Genomic DNA, 16,373 nt, shown 5'->3' with positions numbered 1-16,373 from the left:
ACAGTTTTCACACTGGAAGTATAGTAGCCATCCTTTTGTAGCATGGCTGACAAATGCTGGGAAACTAGAATCTGTTGTTGCCGAAAGGTACAGTGACCACGTGGAACAACATGGCGGCACTTACCTGGGGATGCCTACATCTGTTAGACTTCCTGGCTGGGGTCAGGGGTCTTTTGGAAGACGTTCATTATGTCAGCTGACACTGATCACAAAGATTGCTCTCCCATCTTGAATACTAGGGGCCAGGTCCTGTTTGGAGACCCCCAGGCACTCCTTCCTTTTCCTGCAGAGTAAATGACTCCTTTGCCTCACTGTGGCTTCACAGACTCTTGCCTTTTCCAAAGTGCCTCTTTTATTCACCAGAAAGCCTAGTGCCCTGGCAGAGCCTAGCTCCCCCAGTCTGTGTGCTGTTTGGCACAGGTCGTGTTCCTCCTTGCGTGGCTTGCATGGTACGTGCACATCACGCTCACTCCAAACTTGCCTGGCCTCTAGGCCTCTATCTTCTCCCGATCCCTTCTCTCCCTCCCCAGTGCTTTAATTTAAGCCGTCATCGCCTCTCACCTGGACTAATACATTGTCTTCTAACCAATCTCTTTGCTTCTACCTTTAACCATCCCGCACACACACCCCCCACCTCACCAGTCTTCCCCCTGCATCCGGAGTCATAGTTTTTTTTTTTTTTTTTTTTTGCGATATGCGGGCCTCTCACTGCTGTGGCCTCTCCCGTTGCGGAGCACAGGCTCCGGACGCGCAGGCCCAGCGGCCATGGCTCACGGGCCCAGCCGCTGCCGCGGCATGTGGGATCCTCCCGGACCGGGACACGAACCCATGTCCCCTGCATCGGCAGGCGGACTCCCAACCACTGCGCCACCAGGGAAGCCCCGGAGTCATAGTTTTTAAGTGCAAATTTGATGGTATCACTCCCAGATTTCTTTCACACGTCAAACCCAGACTTCACAAAAGGCCCCCCGGGGTCTGGTGTTTATCCTCAACTCCAGTCTCATCTCTCAGAATTCAATGCTGGCATCCTCTGCTCGAGCCATTTGGAGCTATTTGCACTTCTGTAAACGTACTGTATTCTCTCACACCGCCATGTCTTTGCCCCTACTGGTGTAATTCTGAAGTCTGGAATACCCTTTCTACCCTCGCTGCCTAACCAGCTCCAGTTCATTGCCTCAGTGGCTTTATTGAGCTATAACTGACATAACAAACAGTTCACTCATTTAAAATGTACAATTCACTGGATTTTAGTTTAGCCATAGAGTGTTGTGCAACAATCACCACTATTTAATGCCAGAACACTTTCATCCCCTCAAAGAAACTCTGTACCTATTACCAGGCCTCTCCATCCTGCCCTGCCTAATTCCTCCTTGCCCCCTGCTGGCCAGCCCCTGGCAACCGTTGATCCACTTTCTGTCTCTGTGGATTTGTCTATTCCAGAGGCACCTCTCAAGACTTTTTTCAGGTGTTGCCTCCTAGTCCCCTGATTTCAAAGCCTCTCCGCTGGGCTCCAGTAATACCCCTTGTAGGGCTCTGTCATAGCACTTATTCCCACTGTATTCTTACCTGCCACCCCACTGGAAGTGACTTACTCATCTCTGAAACCTCAAGGTCTAATACTTGGCTTCGCTTAGAGAAAGTACTCTGTAGCTACTGGCCAACTGAATGAATGACTTCCAGGAAGCCCTGACAGGGAGAAAGGCCTCTCAGTGAGTGGGTTAGAGATGAGTGAATACACAGGCAAGGCCAGATGGTGGATTCCTAGTGCCCGTATTTCAGCTCACTTGCACTTGGATAAACTCATCAACCACCACACTGATGTCTCTTTCATCTCTACAGTTGATACGCAGTTCCAGAACCTAGGGAAACATTACCGTAAGTGGTGCAGAGAAAGTATATCCTCAGGAAATACCCATGATACACCAGTTTAAGCTTTACCTGTGGGACTAACAGCAACACCCTCAGGCCATCTTCCTGCTTAACTTTTTCAATGTCCTTCCACCCCCCTCCTGTCTTCCCTTCCTTCTTTCTCTTCTCCTCCCCCCACCCCACCAACACCCTTGGGATATTTGCCCTTATTTTTTTTTGCAGTACGCGGGCCTCACACTGTTGTGGCCTCTCCCGTCGTGGAGCACAGGCTCCGGACGCGCAGGCTCAGCGGCCACGACTCACTGGCCCAGCCGCTCCGCGGCATGTGGGATCTTCCCGGACCGGGCCACGAACCCGTGTCCCCTGCATCGGCAGGCGGACTCTCAACCACTGCGCCACCAGGGAAGCCCTGCCCTTATTTTTAAAGCACATTTCAGAATATCTGATGAACAATGTAGGTCCTTAGATTTTGAAAGAGATTAACGTTAGATGAGATGTCTGAACATGAATCCCCTTTGAAAGCTGCTAATTGTTCTATTTCAGTGCACCACATTTCTTTACACGATTGGATCTTTAAAAAATCTAGTCAGCAAGGGAATATAAGATAATTTTGCAAACACAGTGGAATATGGAGATGTTAAATACTAAACCATCTCATTTTCAGCATTTTACTGACTAGAGACAAATGTGGGTGCATCCTGACTCTGGCTACCGTCATCCTCTTTCTGTCTCTAAGCCTTTCTCCCGATTTCAAACTTCCTCCTTCTTCTCGTCCCCAAGAATCTTTGTCTCCTGTCTCATCTCCTCCATTCCTGATCTTCTCTCCCTCTTTCTCGATTCTCTCCTCTGCCCATTTTGCTGTAGGCACCTCCCTTTATGTTTCGCACTCTGTTTCTCCTCCACTTTCTTTTTCATCCTTCTTCCTAATTAGCTCCCTCTCTCTTTTTCTCCCCTTCTGTTCTTTGCACTCGGAATGAGGTAGGGAAGAGAGAGTGGGAGGAAAGATGAGCAGGAAAAGAGAGAGGGGAGAGAGATAGACAATGGGGCTGTCCTGCAGCTGCCACGTCATCTGTCACCAAAGGGGATGTGCCCTGGTCCAAATCACCCATATTTCTTCCCCTTTAAGGTAAGGCAACATAATCTCTTTGTGCCTCAATTTTGTCTAACATATAAAATTGAAACAAAGTAATATGTTCCCAGACTACCTCCCAGAGATGTTGCTAGGGTCAAACTTGGGAATGAATATGAAAAAGATTTGAAAAGAACCAGACCCCTGTAATTGGAAGCACACGGGGGAATGGGTGGGTGGATTACCGCCTTGCACTGTATGGGGATCTAATTAACTGAGCATTGCAGTTCTTGCCTTTCCGAGGAATGTGTTTCTTTTCACCTTTGTTCTGCTCGGTCACATCACTTGGTTGTCTGTATAAGCTCGTTTGAATGTTCTTAGTGTCTTCGGAGGGGAAGGATAACGTGTTCCTTTGTATGCTGTTGATTTTTATCCCCTTCCTTTTCTCTTGCCTTGGGCTAGCAAACGGAACCTCCAGCAGCCAGCTCTCTACCCCCAAGTCTAAGCAGTCTCCCATCTCTACGCCCACCAGTCCTGGCAGCCTCCGGAAGCACAAGGTATTATGTCTCTTATACCTTACTAAACCCCTTTGCACTTGGACTTTTTGGAATGGCTGGTGAGGGTTTTCTCTTCCGTCTACCTCAGCGGCACATCCAGGCCAGAATTTCCCTTTGTCTGGTCCATTAGCTTGAAGTGCTGGGAATCCCTGCAGGGGCTAAGCTTCCAGTCACTGTTATTTATTCTTCTGACCCCCAGTTTATTTAATTCTGGTTATATTTAACCAAAAGGAAGAGGTATGAAGGGCCCGAATAACCATTCTGAGCTAATAGTGTCACCAAATGATGGCTCAGGGGCTGAGCTGAGCACTTGTCCCTGCAGTTCAGGGGCACAGCAAAGAGGGCATTGAGGGCAACTTATGGCCCCAGGCTCCCATAAATGACATAAAGAAAGTTAGCCCTAAGCTACTCCCTTTAGATTCACAGGACATCAAAGTATGAACAGGCCCTATTTTCATTGTATATTCTTCATTACCAGGCAGATTCTGGTACAGTGTAGGAAGAGAGGGCATATATACATTGCATTTGCCCTGGGCACCCTTTACACCTCTAAGTCATCCCCAATAAATATACCATTAAAATAATAGAGGTGTAGAAATTCTCTACCCCCGCTTTCCAAATTGATTCCCACCCAGAAATCTCTTCTGTATCAAAAATCTGGAGTGGCCATTGCCCTCAACCTCATCTCTGAGGCCATGTGAATATGGTTTCTGCTCTGGTTACCACACCCTAGAGCAGCTTCCTCTAGGATTCTCTTGTCTTCTCCCAGCTCACAAGACTTGGCGAGAGATGGAGAAAGGCAAAAAGCCACCAGTGTGGCCAACTCCATCACAGAACCATAGAGGGTAAGAGCTACAAGAGATCTGAGATGGAGATAAGTTCGTTTCATTTGATTCTCTCAATAATCTTGTGAGATTGATGTTTTCCAGACGAGAAAATTGAAACCCAGAATGAAGTTACTTACTGGGGTGACATAGCTAGGTAGCAGCAGACGTAAGACTGGCACCCAGGTTGCTACCAGTGGTTTGCTGGAGCCAGTTCACACTAGCTCCTGAGAGCTGATTGTGTGCACCGCTTCCCAACTCTGTGTTCGGTGACATCGTGTTGGTACCTAGAGCTCAGCCATGATGGGAATATTTATTTACACCATAGAATTCAGCAAATACTACAAATCAAGGTTGTTGTTTTCTCCCACAGGAAGTCGGTTGTTACACATTTAACAGCACAGCGCTGCCTGACACCTATTTTCATTTCCTTTTCTCTACATCAGGATTTTTAATTTCCTGGTTAACTTGACCATTACCTGCTCCATCATTCCTAATGCCCATTCCATTCCTTTAATGACTTCTTTACCTTCTGGTACTGACCCTGACCAGAACCTTCGAATTGTTCTGTTGAGCTATTTGGTTTCCCCAAAGGAAGATCTGCTGAACTGTCTGTGTAACCAACGGTACCCAGAGATTGTGAGATGGATGAAAATTGCTTTTGCAGTCAGCTTTCAGTGATTCTTCTGAGCAGCAAACCTTGTTAGTGTGGACATTCCAAGACGAGGAGTAGCCTACTTCAGTTGTTCTGCTGTCCACACAGAACCTCCTGGGGATGCTCCACTGTTTCTTACTGTGTCTTTGCTCTATGCATTTCTGCCCATACTTTCCTTCTGGGAAGTGTGACCTACCCCAGCACCTTCCACCAGTACCTTCTCCAAAGGGCTGAGGGCAGCCTGGGCATTTATTTGGTCTGCACACTTAAGTCCTTCCGCTTTGTAATTGACATGTTCAGTTCATTTAGGCTGAGGCCCCACCATCCATAAGCCCATTGAGGTGAGTGCATTGTTAAACCGTTTCATCTGGTTGGGTTTGCAGGCTGTGCGTGTGTGCGTGTGTGTGTGTGTGTGTGTGTGTGTGTGGTTGTTTGTTTTGTTTTGTTCTTGTTTTGGACTCAATTCTAAAAACGAATTTCACCATTGAAGAACCAGAACAAGCTACAGGTGGCAGCCTTGTCAGAGCCTGTTTTCTTTGTATCATTGAGTTTTCAGTGTATCATTTTATTTTTCAAATTACACATTTCTAATGGCAGTTAAGCAAACAAACATTAAATAATAAATTATATAATTTTCTAGAGCAAACTTTAAAAAACATTTGGATTTTGGTATCATTTTCACTAAGTTTTTACTTTTTTTTTTTTTGTTTTTTTTTTTGCGGTACGTGGGCCTCTCACTGCTGTGGCCTCCCCCGCCGCGGAGCACAGGCTCCGGACGCGCAGGCCCAGCGGCCACGGCTCACGGGCCCGGCCGCTCCGCGGCATGCGGGATCCTCCCGGACCAGAGCACGAACCCGCGTCCCCTGCATCGGCAGGCGGACTCCCAACCACTGTGCCACCAGGGAAGTCCCCTACTTTTTACTTCGATATTTCAAATTTACAGTTGTAAGATTGTAAGTACAAAGAACTTCTGTATACTCTTTATGAAGATTCACCAGTTGTTTATTTTTTTCCCTTTTACTTTATTTTATTTTATTATTATTTTTTTTTGCCCCGGACGCGCAGGCTCAGCGGCCATGGCTCACGGGCCCAGCCGCTCCACGGCATGTGGGATCCTCCCGGACCGGGGCACGAACCTGAGTCCCCTGCATCGGCAGGCAGACTCTCAACCACTGCGCCACCAGGGAAGCCCCCTTTTACTTTATTTTTTGTGTTCTCTCTCTACACACACACACACACACACACACACACACACACACACACTTTACTAAATTTTTTAACCATTCGAAATTGTTTAAGACATCATGCCCTTTTACCTCTAAATACTTCAGTAGGTATTTCCTAACAATTAGGACATTTTCTTTCATAACCATAGTACAATTATAAAATCAGGAAGTTTGCACTGATTCAGTACTGTTATATACTCTGCCGTCCGTATTCAAATTTTATCAATTGCCCCAAGCGTTATTTTTTTCTGGTCCAGGATCCAATCTAGGATCACACATTGCCTTCAGTGGTCATGTCTCTTTAGTCTTCTTTGATCTAGAAAAGTTCTTGAGTCTTTTAAAAAATCTTCAAGACAGTATACTGTAGAAATGAAGAGCACAGGCTAGTTGTTTGGTAAATTGTCCTTCAATTTAGGTTTGTCTGATGTTTCCTTGTGGTTAACAGATTGTGCATTTGGGACAAGAAATGTCATAGAAGTGATGTTGCATCTCACTCAGTGCATCCTATCAGGAGGCAGTAGCCTCACGCTTATAACCACCAACGATGGAGGATGAACTGGTTTTTCTGAATAAGCTAAAAAGTGTGTTGTGACCTTGGCTCAGTCCCCCTGGGGCTCAGGCTCAGCTTCTTGCTCCTCCTTTCACAAAGTTACTTGAGCCTTAGCACCATCGAGGTCCTTGGGCAGTGGGCCTAAGCAGATATCACCTGAACTTCCATCCAGGTGGACCTGAAAGGTGTGAGTCATGGTGGAGACAGGAAGCAGGTGGCTGAGGCCATGACTCTCCTCCTGCACAATTGGAAACAAACGTGAAGTCCCAGCATCCCTTTGGTAAATTTTGACGGTTGTGACAGGGCCCTAAGCTGTAATCAGCCTCTTGGCTTCTCCTCTTAAGCAACTCATGGAGAATCCTTTTTAATGCAGCTGCGACGAGGTTAGCCAAAGTCCGCATACTCAAGTGCTGCAATATGGACACGAAGTAAATCCTTGTATAGTTAATGAGAACAACATTTTGCATTTTCATACTGCTTTATCTTTCTGCATAGCCATTTTCTCATTTACCCTAGCGATAACCCTGTGAAAGAGATAGGGCAGGTTAGCATTTCCATTTTACAGATGAGAAAAAGGAGGTGATGAGGTTAAAGACAACCCCAGTATGATTCAACAATTCAGAGAAGGTACCGTATTAAAGATGTTCAAAATGCCTAGAAACACAGGGCCGCTTTTTCATTTATTAAAATTTTTTTTTTCCAGATTAGTGATTGCCCTCACGGCTTTAAATTTGGAGGCATTTCGCTTGCCAAGCTGCCTGGAGATTGAAGGAAAATATATTTGACATGTTATTTGAAAGCATAACTAACATTATTTAAATATACATTTCCCTCTGTGTTTCCAGACCTTTTTTTTTTTCTGTCATCCTGTAACTGCTTAGAGAGATCGTTTGATGAATAAAGCAGGGTCCTGAAACTTACATCACAGACACCACTCTAAGTGGATTTTGGTAGTGTAATCAAGAGCGAAAAAAGAACTGCAGGAGCACACAAAGGAGGGTAGGAAAGACGTCGGACTGTGGGAGGGTGGGAGACACGAAAGCTTTATAGACTAGGTGACATTTAAGTGGGACCTTGAAGCCTGGGTAGGCTTTTGATGGCTGGTGAAGAGAGCGGGCATTCCAGCTTTTAAAAAAATCAGCAAGAACAAAGCCACACCATCAGAAAAGCACAGGGCACATTTGGGAAAAAGTAAACCCAAACTAGAAGCCAGGTTTCTCAAAACTTCTCTCTGACTTCCTTTGGACTATAAGCTTCTTGGACCAGAGACCAAGTTTTTGTTTTCTCTAACGCAGTAGTATCGCCAGCACAGCTGTATTTGTTACAAACATTTTGTTCTGTAGGGCTCCAGGGGACCAAGCAAATGAATTTCAGGTGCAAATTATTTGTATTGTTAAGCAATATGCGTGTTTCTGTATTTATACATATCAATCAACAAAAACAGAATGTTGAGGTAATTCCTTTTCCTGAACATTGTTCTACCCATACAAGAAGATATATTTTGAATACTAAATAAATTGATGGAGGACAGAAGTACGGAAGTTCATACCTAGGCCTAGTCCTCTGGATTTTCTCCATAGCCTGTGCCTCACCCCACCCATTCCAAGTCACAGCAGCTGCAAGTGGAGTCGCCTCCCAATTCTACTCCCAGGCCTGTCCCCTCTTCCTCTGAGATAACAGTCTGGAACAGTCTTTCTTGGATAATTATTTCCACTAACCAACCAGCTACACTGAAGGATCTGTTACATGAACGACTCAGAACAGGGGTGAATGCTGAAGCCCAGTGGTTCAGTGCGGTGGGACCCAAAGTGGCTTCCATAATGAAAAGGCCCTTGTGTGCTGGCTGAAAAATGCCCAGGGAGTTCACTAACTTGGTAGTGCCTGCCTCCTTTCCCTTGCTTTGGTATAACCAGGGAAAAACAAAATGTAATGATCCAAGTTATATTTTATAGAATTTTAGGGCTAGAAGGAAACTTAAAGACGTTATAGTCTATATCTTCCTCAATTTTCAGATACAGAAGCAAAGACCCTGAAAGGGGAAGTTAGGCTTAGGACCTAGGTCTCCTGGCTCTTAATCCTGTGCTGTTTCTATTACAGTGGACTTGCATTATGTGTAAGTTTAACTTATGGAATTCATCACTGGTCACAATATAGTCATAGAGCAAAACTGCTACAAAACCACCTCTTACATTTCTACACATCATTATTTACTGAATATTACTGTATACACTATGCACCAATACATGCATATTGCTATATAGGGTTACCTGCTCAGGAATCATATAAACAGTATTCAGAACCTATGAAGCAGAAACAGAATCAGGGACCTAGAGAACAGACTGGTGGTTGCCAAGGGGGAGGGGGGTGGAAGAGGGTAGAAGTGGGAGTCTGGGATTAGCAGATGCAAACTGGTGTATATAGAATGGATAAACAACAAGCTCCCACTGTATAGCACAGGGAACTATATTCAATATGCTGTGATAAACCATAATGGAAAAGAATATGAAAAAGAATATATATGTATAACTGAGTCACTTCGCTGTATAGCAGAAATTAACACAACATTGTAAATCAACTATACTTCAATTAAAAAAATTTTTTAAGTATTGTCAATGTAAAAGATTTTCAAAAGTACTATTTTTTAAAATAACATCGAGATATAAAATTCACCTTTCCTAAAGTGAGCAGTTTAGTGGTTTTTAGAATAATCATAAAGCTGTGCAAGAATGTATTCATCACCTTCCCCCTAATTTACTCTCTGTTTCTGTGAGTTAGCGTATTCTGAACATTTCATATAAATTTTCCTCCGAACACTGCTTTAGCTGCATCCCATAACTTTTGGTATATTGTTATTTCATTTTCCTTTATCTCAAAGTATTTTCTAATTTTCTTTGTGATTTCTTCTTTGATCCATTGATTATTTAGCAATGTGCTGTTTAATTTCCACGTATTTGTGAATTTCCCAAATATCTTTCTGTTATTAGTTCCTAATTTAATTCCACTGTAGTTGAAGAACATACTTTGTATGATTTAAATCCTTTCAGATTTATTGAGACTTGTTTTATGGCCTAACATATGATCTGTCATGTAGAACATTACATGGGACCTTGAGAAGAATGTGTATTCTGCTGTTGTTGGATGGAGTAGATTAGATGTGTAATTATTTGTAGTGTCTGTCATTCAAGTCTTCTCTTTCCTTGTTGGTCTTCTGCCTAGTTATTCTATCCATTACTGAAGGTGGGGTATTGAAGTTTTCGACCATTATAGTTGAATTGTTTATTCCTCACTTCAATTCAGTCATTTCGTGCTTCATGTATTTTGGTGCTCTGTTGTTAAGGCACAGATATGTTTTAATTGTTATATTTTATCATTATGAAATGTCCTTCTTTGTCTCTAGTAACAAGTTTTGTCTTGAAATCTATTTTTTCTGATATTAGTATAGCCACTCCAGTTCTCTTTTGGTTACTAACTGCATGGTAAATCTTTTTCATCATTTTACTTTCAACCTATTTATGGTTTTGAATGTAAATTATGTCTCAAACAGCATAGAGCTGAATGTTTTTAAACCCATTCTGCCAATCTCTGCCTTTTCCTTTGCGTGCTTCATCTACTTATGTTTAATGTAATTATTGGTAAATTAGGAATTACCGTCTGCCATTTGCTATTTTCTATATGTCTTAGGTCTTTTTTTTGTCCCTTCACTCCTGTATTTCTGCCCTTTTTATCTTAGATATTTTTCCAGTACACCATTTTAATTCCCTTGTTGTATTTTTTACTAATTTTATTTCGAGTTATTTTCTTAGTGGTTGCCCTGGGGATTACAATTAACATTTTAACATAATCTACTTTGGATTAATAGCAACTTAATTTCAACTTTATATAAAATTTTTGCCATTGTATTGATATATCTCTGTTCCTCCCCCCTCTTTGTGCTCCTATTCACATACAAATTACATCTTCGTGCATAATAAGTCCATCAACACATCTTGATAATTACTAGTCCATGCAGTTGTCTTTTGAATTGGATTATAGAAGAAAAGAGTTAGAAAAATTAATTTATAATTTCTTTCGTATTGACCTATGTATTTACCTTTACCAGTGTTCTTTATTTCTTATGTGGATTGCTGTCTACTGTCCTTTCATTTCTCCCTGAAGGATTCTCTTTAGTATTTCTTATAGGACGTGTCTGCTAGCTCTGTCTTTGTTCATCTGGGAATGTGTTGATTTCTCCTTCATTCTTGAAGGATAATTTTCCTAGATTTCCTTAAATGCTTTGATCCAATAAGTCTCCCAGCCTTTGCTGAAGGGCTCTGTGTGTGTGTGTGTGCGCGCGCGCGCGCGCGTGTGTGTGTGTGTGTGTGTGTGTGTGTGTGTGTGTGTGTGTGTTGGAGCCTGATTTCAATGCTCCGTCAGGCAGCTTGCCTCAGGCTTCGCTTGCTGTTTGCACAGGGCCTCAAGGCCAACCAGAGGTGAGAGATTAGGAACTTCTCAGGTCTTTTCTGAGAATATACCCCAGTCCTGAACATGTGCCTGGCCTTAGAGATTCCTGGGAATATTTTCAGAACTTTTCAAAGTCCCCTATGGACATGAATTCTCCAGCTTTTCCTTTTAAGGTTTTGAGCAGCTTCATTTGCCCCAACTGTTTCCCCCGCGTTAGGCAGCTGTGATTTTAAACAATTGCAGCTGATTAATGCTCCTTGAAAAGGCTGTTCACAGTGAGTGTGCTCTGAGTCAGGTCAAATGAAGAAGAGCCCCACAAGTGGGAGCTACCAGACAAGTCAAATAGTGACAGTTCTCTGGGAATAGGGCATTTGGGGGAGCTCCAAGCCCATTCTGCATCCTCCAGTGGATGCTAGGTTTTTTTCAGAGACTGTAGTTGTGAGGCTGTTGGTTTTCAGAGATACCCTGGAGCTGGGGAGAGGGAGAATAGAAATAGGGCAAGTTAAAGCACCCCAAATTTCAGTATTCTTACTGAGATTAGGCCATTTTTCTTGAATAAACATTTTTTGGATTGTTGCAAGCCTTTGGTTAATTTCCAGAGTTCTGAAAAAGTTGATTTTGACAGTTTTTTCCAGTGTTACTTGTATTTATGTAGGAGTAGATTTTCAGAGTCTTTCTCCACTATTCTTGAAGTCTAGAGCTCAAGGATACTTTGACTATGTTCAACTTTCACTTTACTCAATTTGTGGAGAACTGAATGCCTTCAGAGATGCAACTCCATTGTATACCACTTGGCCTCAATTCAATTTTATGTGTGTTTTTTTACTGCCCTCCTATTGTTTCCTCAGTGTTGTACTTCCTACCTGTTTATCAGTTTTCTAAGAAATGTTGTTTGGTAGTTTAGAGCAAGAGTACCAAATCATGTGTATGGCCTGGTCGCTTTGGATGGCCCCCTGAAGTAAAAAATGTTTCTTACATCTTTAAAGCATTGTAGAAGAAACAAAACCCAAACAAACAAACTGTGTGACAGAGACCATATGTGACCAGCAAAGAGAGCCTAAAATATTTACTATCTATCCCCTTACAGAGCAAGTTTTCCAACCCCTGATTTACAGTGTAGGGATTATGGGTTGGTGAGAAGTGAATCTATTTGCTCTAGTTGCCTTTGTTGTGTTTTTTAATGAATCAGTCTTTCTTTAAGAGTCCTCAGAGCTGGTAGAGACCTTACAGATTGTACATTCTGTATTTTCTTGATGAAGAAACCAATACTCAAAGACTTATTCAATGTCACAGTACTACTTAACCAGGAGTAGGACCTCAAGTTTCTGAATACACTTTACTTCTCTTTCCATTCTAAGCGGCCTAACGGACGTCCTGCCCCTTCTTTCTCAGCAAAAAGCATTCTGTGTTAGATAAGTAAGTCCCTCTTCTCCCCATTCTTGTCCCCCTTCCTCATCTTCACTTTTTCCTTTACCTCAAGGAGAAGCTGCATTCTCTAATTTTCTTGGGCTATCTGCTACTGAAGTTCTCTGTTTCCATTACCAAAGAGAGTCTCTTAAATATCCAGAGACTTGACCCTAACATTTCCGGTTTCCTTTAGTATTTTGCTGATAATGTAAATGAAAACAGTGGTTTTCAAACTGTGTTTCATTTGGGGATGGGTGAGATTCTGCCTCCCTCATGTCTGGTTCAACCAAAACAACTGCACTTTTATTTATTTCATATATTTGGCTTCCAAGAAAAATTTCATTTGAATAGAGAATTTAAAAGAGAAGCGAGAGAGAGATGGAGAGAGAGATTTGAAAAGCTCTGATTTAGACAATGGGTGAAGTAAGTCCAGGAGTAATCACAAGGATCTCCAAACAGAGCTCTGGGAACGGTGGGAAAAAAACAATGCCATATCATCCCATCTCCCCAAGACATAGACAAGGCTTGGGGCAGTATTGGAGCCATGAATCCTAATTCCTGGTGGGAACTGGAAGCATTAAGAAATAAATTGGACTTAGGTGATGGGGTACATTTTCTGGGTTAGCCACTTGTTCAGGGCCTGGCAGCTCTCTGGGGGCCTGAAATGAACCCATAACTGATATACATCCACAACTGATTTTTGACAAAGGTACAGAAGTCAATCAGTGCAAGAAAGATAGCTTTTTCAATAAATGGTGCTGGAGCAATTAGATGTTCCTAGGCAAAAAAATGACCCCTAACCCAAACCTCATATCTTATGTAAAAATTAACTCAAAAATGGATTATAGATGTAAATGTAAAGTATTTAGAAAGGAAACATAGGAGGAAATCTTCTGATCTTTGGCTAGGCCAAGAGTTCTTAGATTTGACAACAAAAGTGCAACCCATAAAAGAAAAAAATGATAAATTGGACCTCATCAAAATTTAAAACTTTTGCTCTGTCAAAGACCGTGCAAAAGTTATGAAAAGACGAGCTACAGACTGCAAGCCACATATCTAACCAAAGCCATATATAGAATATGAAAATAACTGTTAAAACTCAACAATAAGAAAAATCCAATTAGAAAATGAATAAAAGACATGAAGAAACATTTCTGAGGAATTGTTTCTTCAGTTGAACTCAGGAGGAAGTATAGATGTCAACCATGCACATGAAAAGATGTTTAACGTCATAGTCATCAGAGAAATGCAAATTAAAACCACAGTGAAGGGCTTCCCTGGTGGCGCAGTGGTTGGGAGTCTGCCTGCCGATGCAGGGGATGCGGGTTCGTGCCCTGGTCCGGGAGGATCCCACATGCCGCGGAGCGGCTGGGCCCGTGAGCCACGGCCACTGAGCCTGCGCGTCCGGAGCCTGTGCTCCGCAACGGGAGAGGCCACAGCAGTGAGAGGCCCGCGCACTGCAAAAAAAAAACCAACCACAATGAGGTATCACTACAAATCCACAAGACTGGCTAAAATAAAAAGTAGTGAAAACACCAAATACTGGTGAGGTTGTGAATAAACTGGATCACTAATACTTTTCTGGTGAGAATATAAATGGTACAGTCGCTCTGGAAAACATATGGCAGTCCTTACAAAACTAAACATGCAATAATACACAACTTAGAAGTTGTACTCTTGAGCATTTATCCCAGAGAAGTGAAAACTACGTTAACCCAAAAACCTGTACATGGATGTTTATAGCTGTGTTATTTGTAATAGCCTAAAATCGGAATCATCCCACATGCCCTTCAGCCGATGAATGGTTAAACAAACTGTGGTAAATCCACACTACGGAATATTGCTCGGCAAAATGAAGGAGTGAACTACTGTTAAAGGCAGCAGCTTGATGAATCTCCAGGGAATTACGCTGATGGGAAAGGCCAATCCCCAAAAGTAACGTACTGTATGATTCCACTTGTATAACATCTGAAATGACAAAATGGTAGAGGTGGAAAACAGAATATTGGTTGCCAAGGCTTAGGCATGGGGTAGGGGTGGATGTAGCTATAAAGGGGTAGCACGAGGGAGCCCTTTAGTAAGGCTACAGTTCTGTATCTCGACTGTGATGATGGTCACACAAATATACACATATGGTAAAGTCCCATAGGACTACACTACACTACACACACACACACACACACACACACACACACACACACGAGTGCGTGGAAAACTGCAGATGTTACCACTGGGGGAAACTGAATGAAGGGTACATTGTACAAGGCTACCTTCCCTGTACTTCAACCTCCTGTGAATCTATAATTATTTCAAAATAAAAATTATAGAAAATATTAGTTTTTTAAAAAGCATCCATATAATCTTGCCCATTCCAGAGCCCAAGATGTTAAGAAAAGGAGAGTTAACTTTATCTCTTATCTTCTTACAGGACCTGTACCTGCCTCTGTCCTTGGATGACTCAGACTCACTTGGTGATTCCATGTGAAGGAGGAGAATGTTCAGAGTCCAGAGTACAAGCTTACCGTTACGATAGGGTACTTCTGCTCAAGTGTCCAACAGGGCTATTGGTGCTTTCAAGTTTTTATTTTGTTGTTGTTGTTGTTACTTTTAAGAACACACTGTAGTATGTTGGTTTTATTTTCCTGTGATTTGTCATCTGGGCCACTGATCCACAGTTACCAATTATAAGAGATAGATTGATAACCATCCTTTGGGGTAACTTTCCAAGGATGCAAAATGTGCTAGTCCATGACCTTTCTATTGAATACTTAGGCGCCTGCATTATTTTTCCCCGTCTCACTTTGCTCATACATGACAGTCTTCCTTCTGTAGAGAGTTGTTTACATACATGGCACTTAAGATGTGTGTGGGGGGGAAGAAAACTCATTGGCAAATCCAAGAGTGACAAATACAAGTGCCCCTTGTCTCCCCATCTCAAGAATGCTGGAGGGTCCTTGGAAGACGGCAAGGCAGCTCCCCAGCCTGGCTCTTCACTCCTGACTGAACCCCCAGTTTGTTGTTTAGCGCCAAGTCTGGCTGTCAAGGGGGAGAGAGAAACACCAGCAACTTGTCATTCTGACACCAGATGCTTAGGACCCCGGTGCAGGGCTACCTTAAAGAAACCAGGCAAAATTGGAGAACACTGTAGACATTTCAGTAGTGTTTATACAGCACAGTGAATTCCTTGTCAACATCTCCACTGGGGCAATTTAGAATCAATAAGCAATTAATAAGAGTTGGGGGTGAGCGGCTTCCATATACCTGATTCCTCTAGGAGGCTGTCTAACACAAACCGTACGGTATCCATCTATCTCTGTTCTATTGAATGCCTTGTCAACAGCTAACACTGAAAACACTGTGAGAATTTGTTTTCAGGTCTGACACCTTTCGGTCGCTTTTTATAGCAAGAAACCAATATCCTTTTTATAAAACCTCGTGTCTATATTTCAGGAGCAAACTCTTCAGGCTCCTTTTTTATAAACTGGTGATTTTTCTTTTGTCTAAAAAACACGTGCAGAAAATTTACCAAAAAAAAAAAATGCAGAAGAATAACGTAGTTTAGAAATCATGCTGTCACTGCCAAACAGAAACCTCCAGGAAAAAACAAAATGAATAGCAGAGGCCAATTCAATAGAATCAGTCTTTTGATAACTTTTTAACAGTTATGCTTACATTAATAATTTCAATGTGGACCAGACATTCTGATTATATTTTAAATGAAATGTTATGGCATATTTTAAGCAGCTCTTTTTTATCTATAATCCTGATATTTCATA

At 42.5% G+C, this 16,373-nt stretch overlaps 1 protein-coding gene across 1 annotated transcript in view; it reads left to right on the top strand.

Annotated features, from left to right (window-relative positions):
* Positions 1 to 15,086, top strand: part of DCX (doublecortin) — a 112,010-nt gene extending 96,924 nt beyond the window's left edge. Inside the window, exons 5-6 of the mRNA XM_032620135.1 lie at positions 3,401 to 3,495; positions 15,026 to 15,086. Of these exons, the coding sequence (XP_032476026.1) occupies positions 3,401 to 3,495; positions 15,026 to 15,082 (152 nt within the window). The 3' untranslated portion in view covers positions 15,083 to 15,086. The remainder of the gene's footprint in view (positions 1 to 3,400; positions 3,496 to 15,025) is intronic.
* The last annotated feature ends 1,287 nt before the right edge of the window (positions 15,087 to 16,373 follow it).

This window comes from Phocoena sinus, chromosome X (assembly GCF_008692025.1).
Source record: "Phocoena sinus isolate mPhoSin1 chromosome X, mPhoSin1.pri, whole genome shotgun sequence".
Lineage (NCBI taxonomy): Eukaryota > Metazoa > Chordata > Mammalia > Artiodactyla > Phocoenidae > Phocoena > Phocoena sinus.
This window is presented reverse-complemented; position numbering and strand designations above follow the sequence as displayed.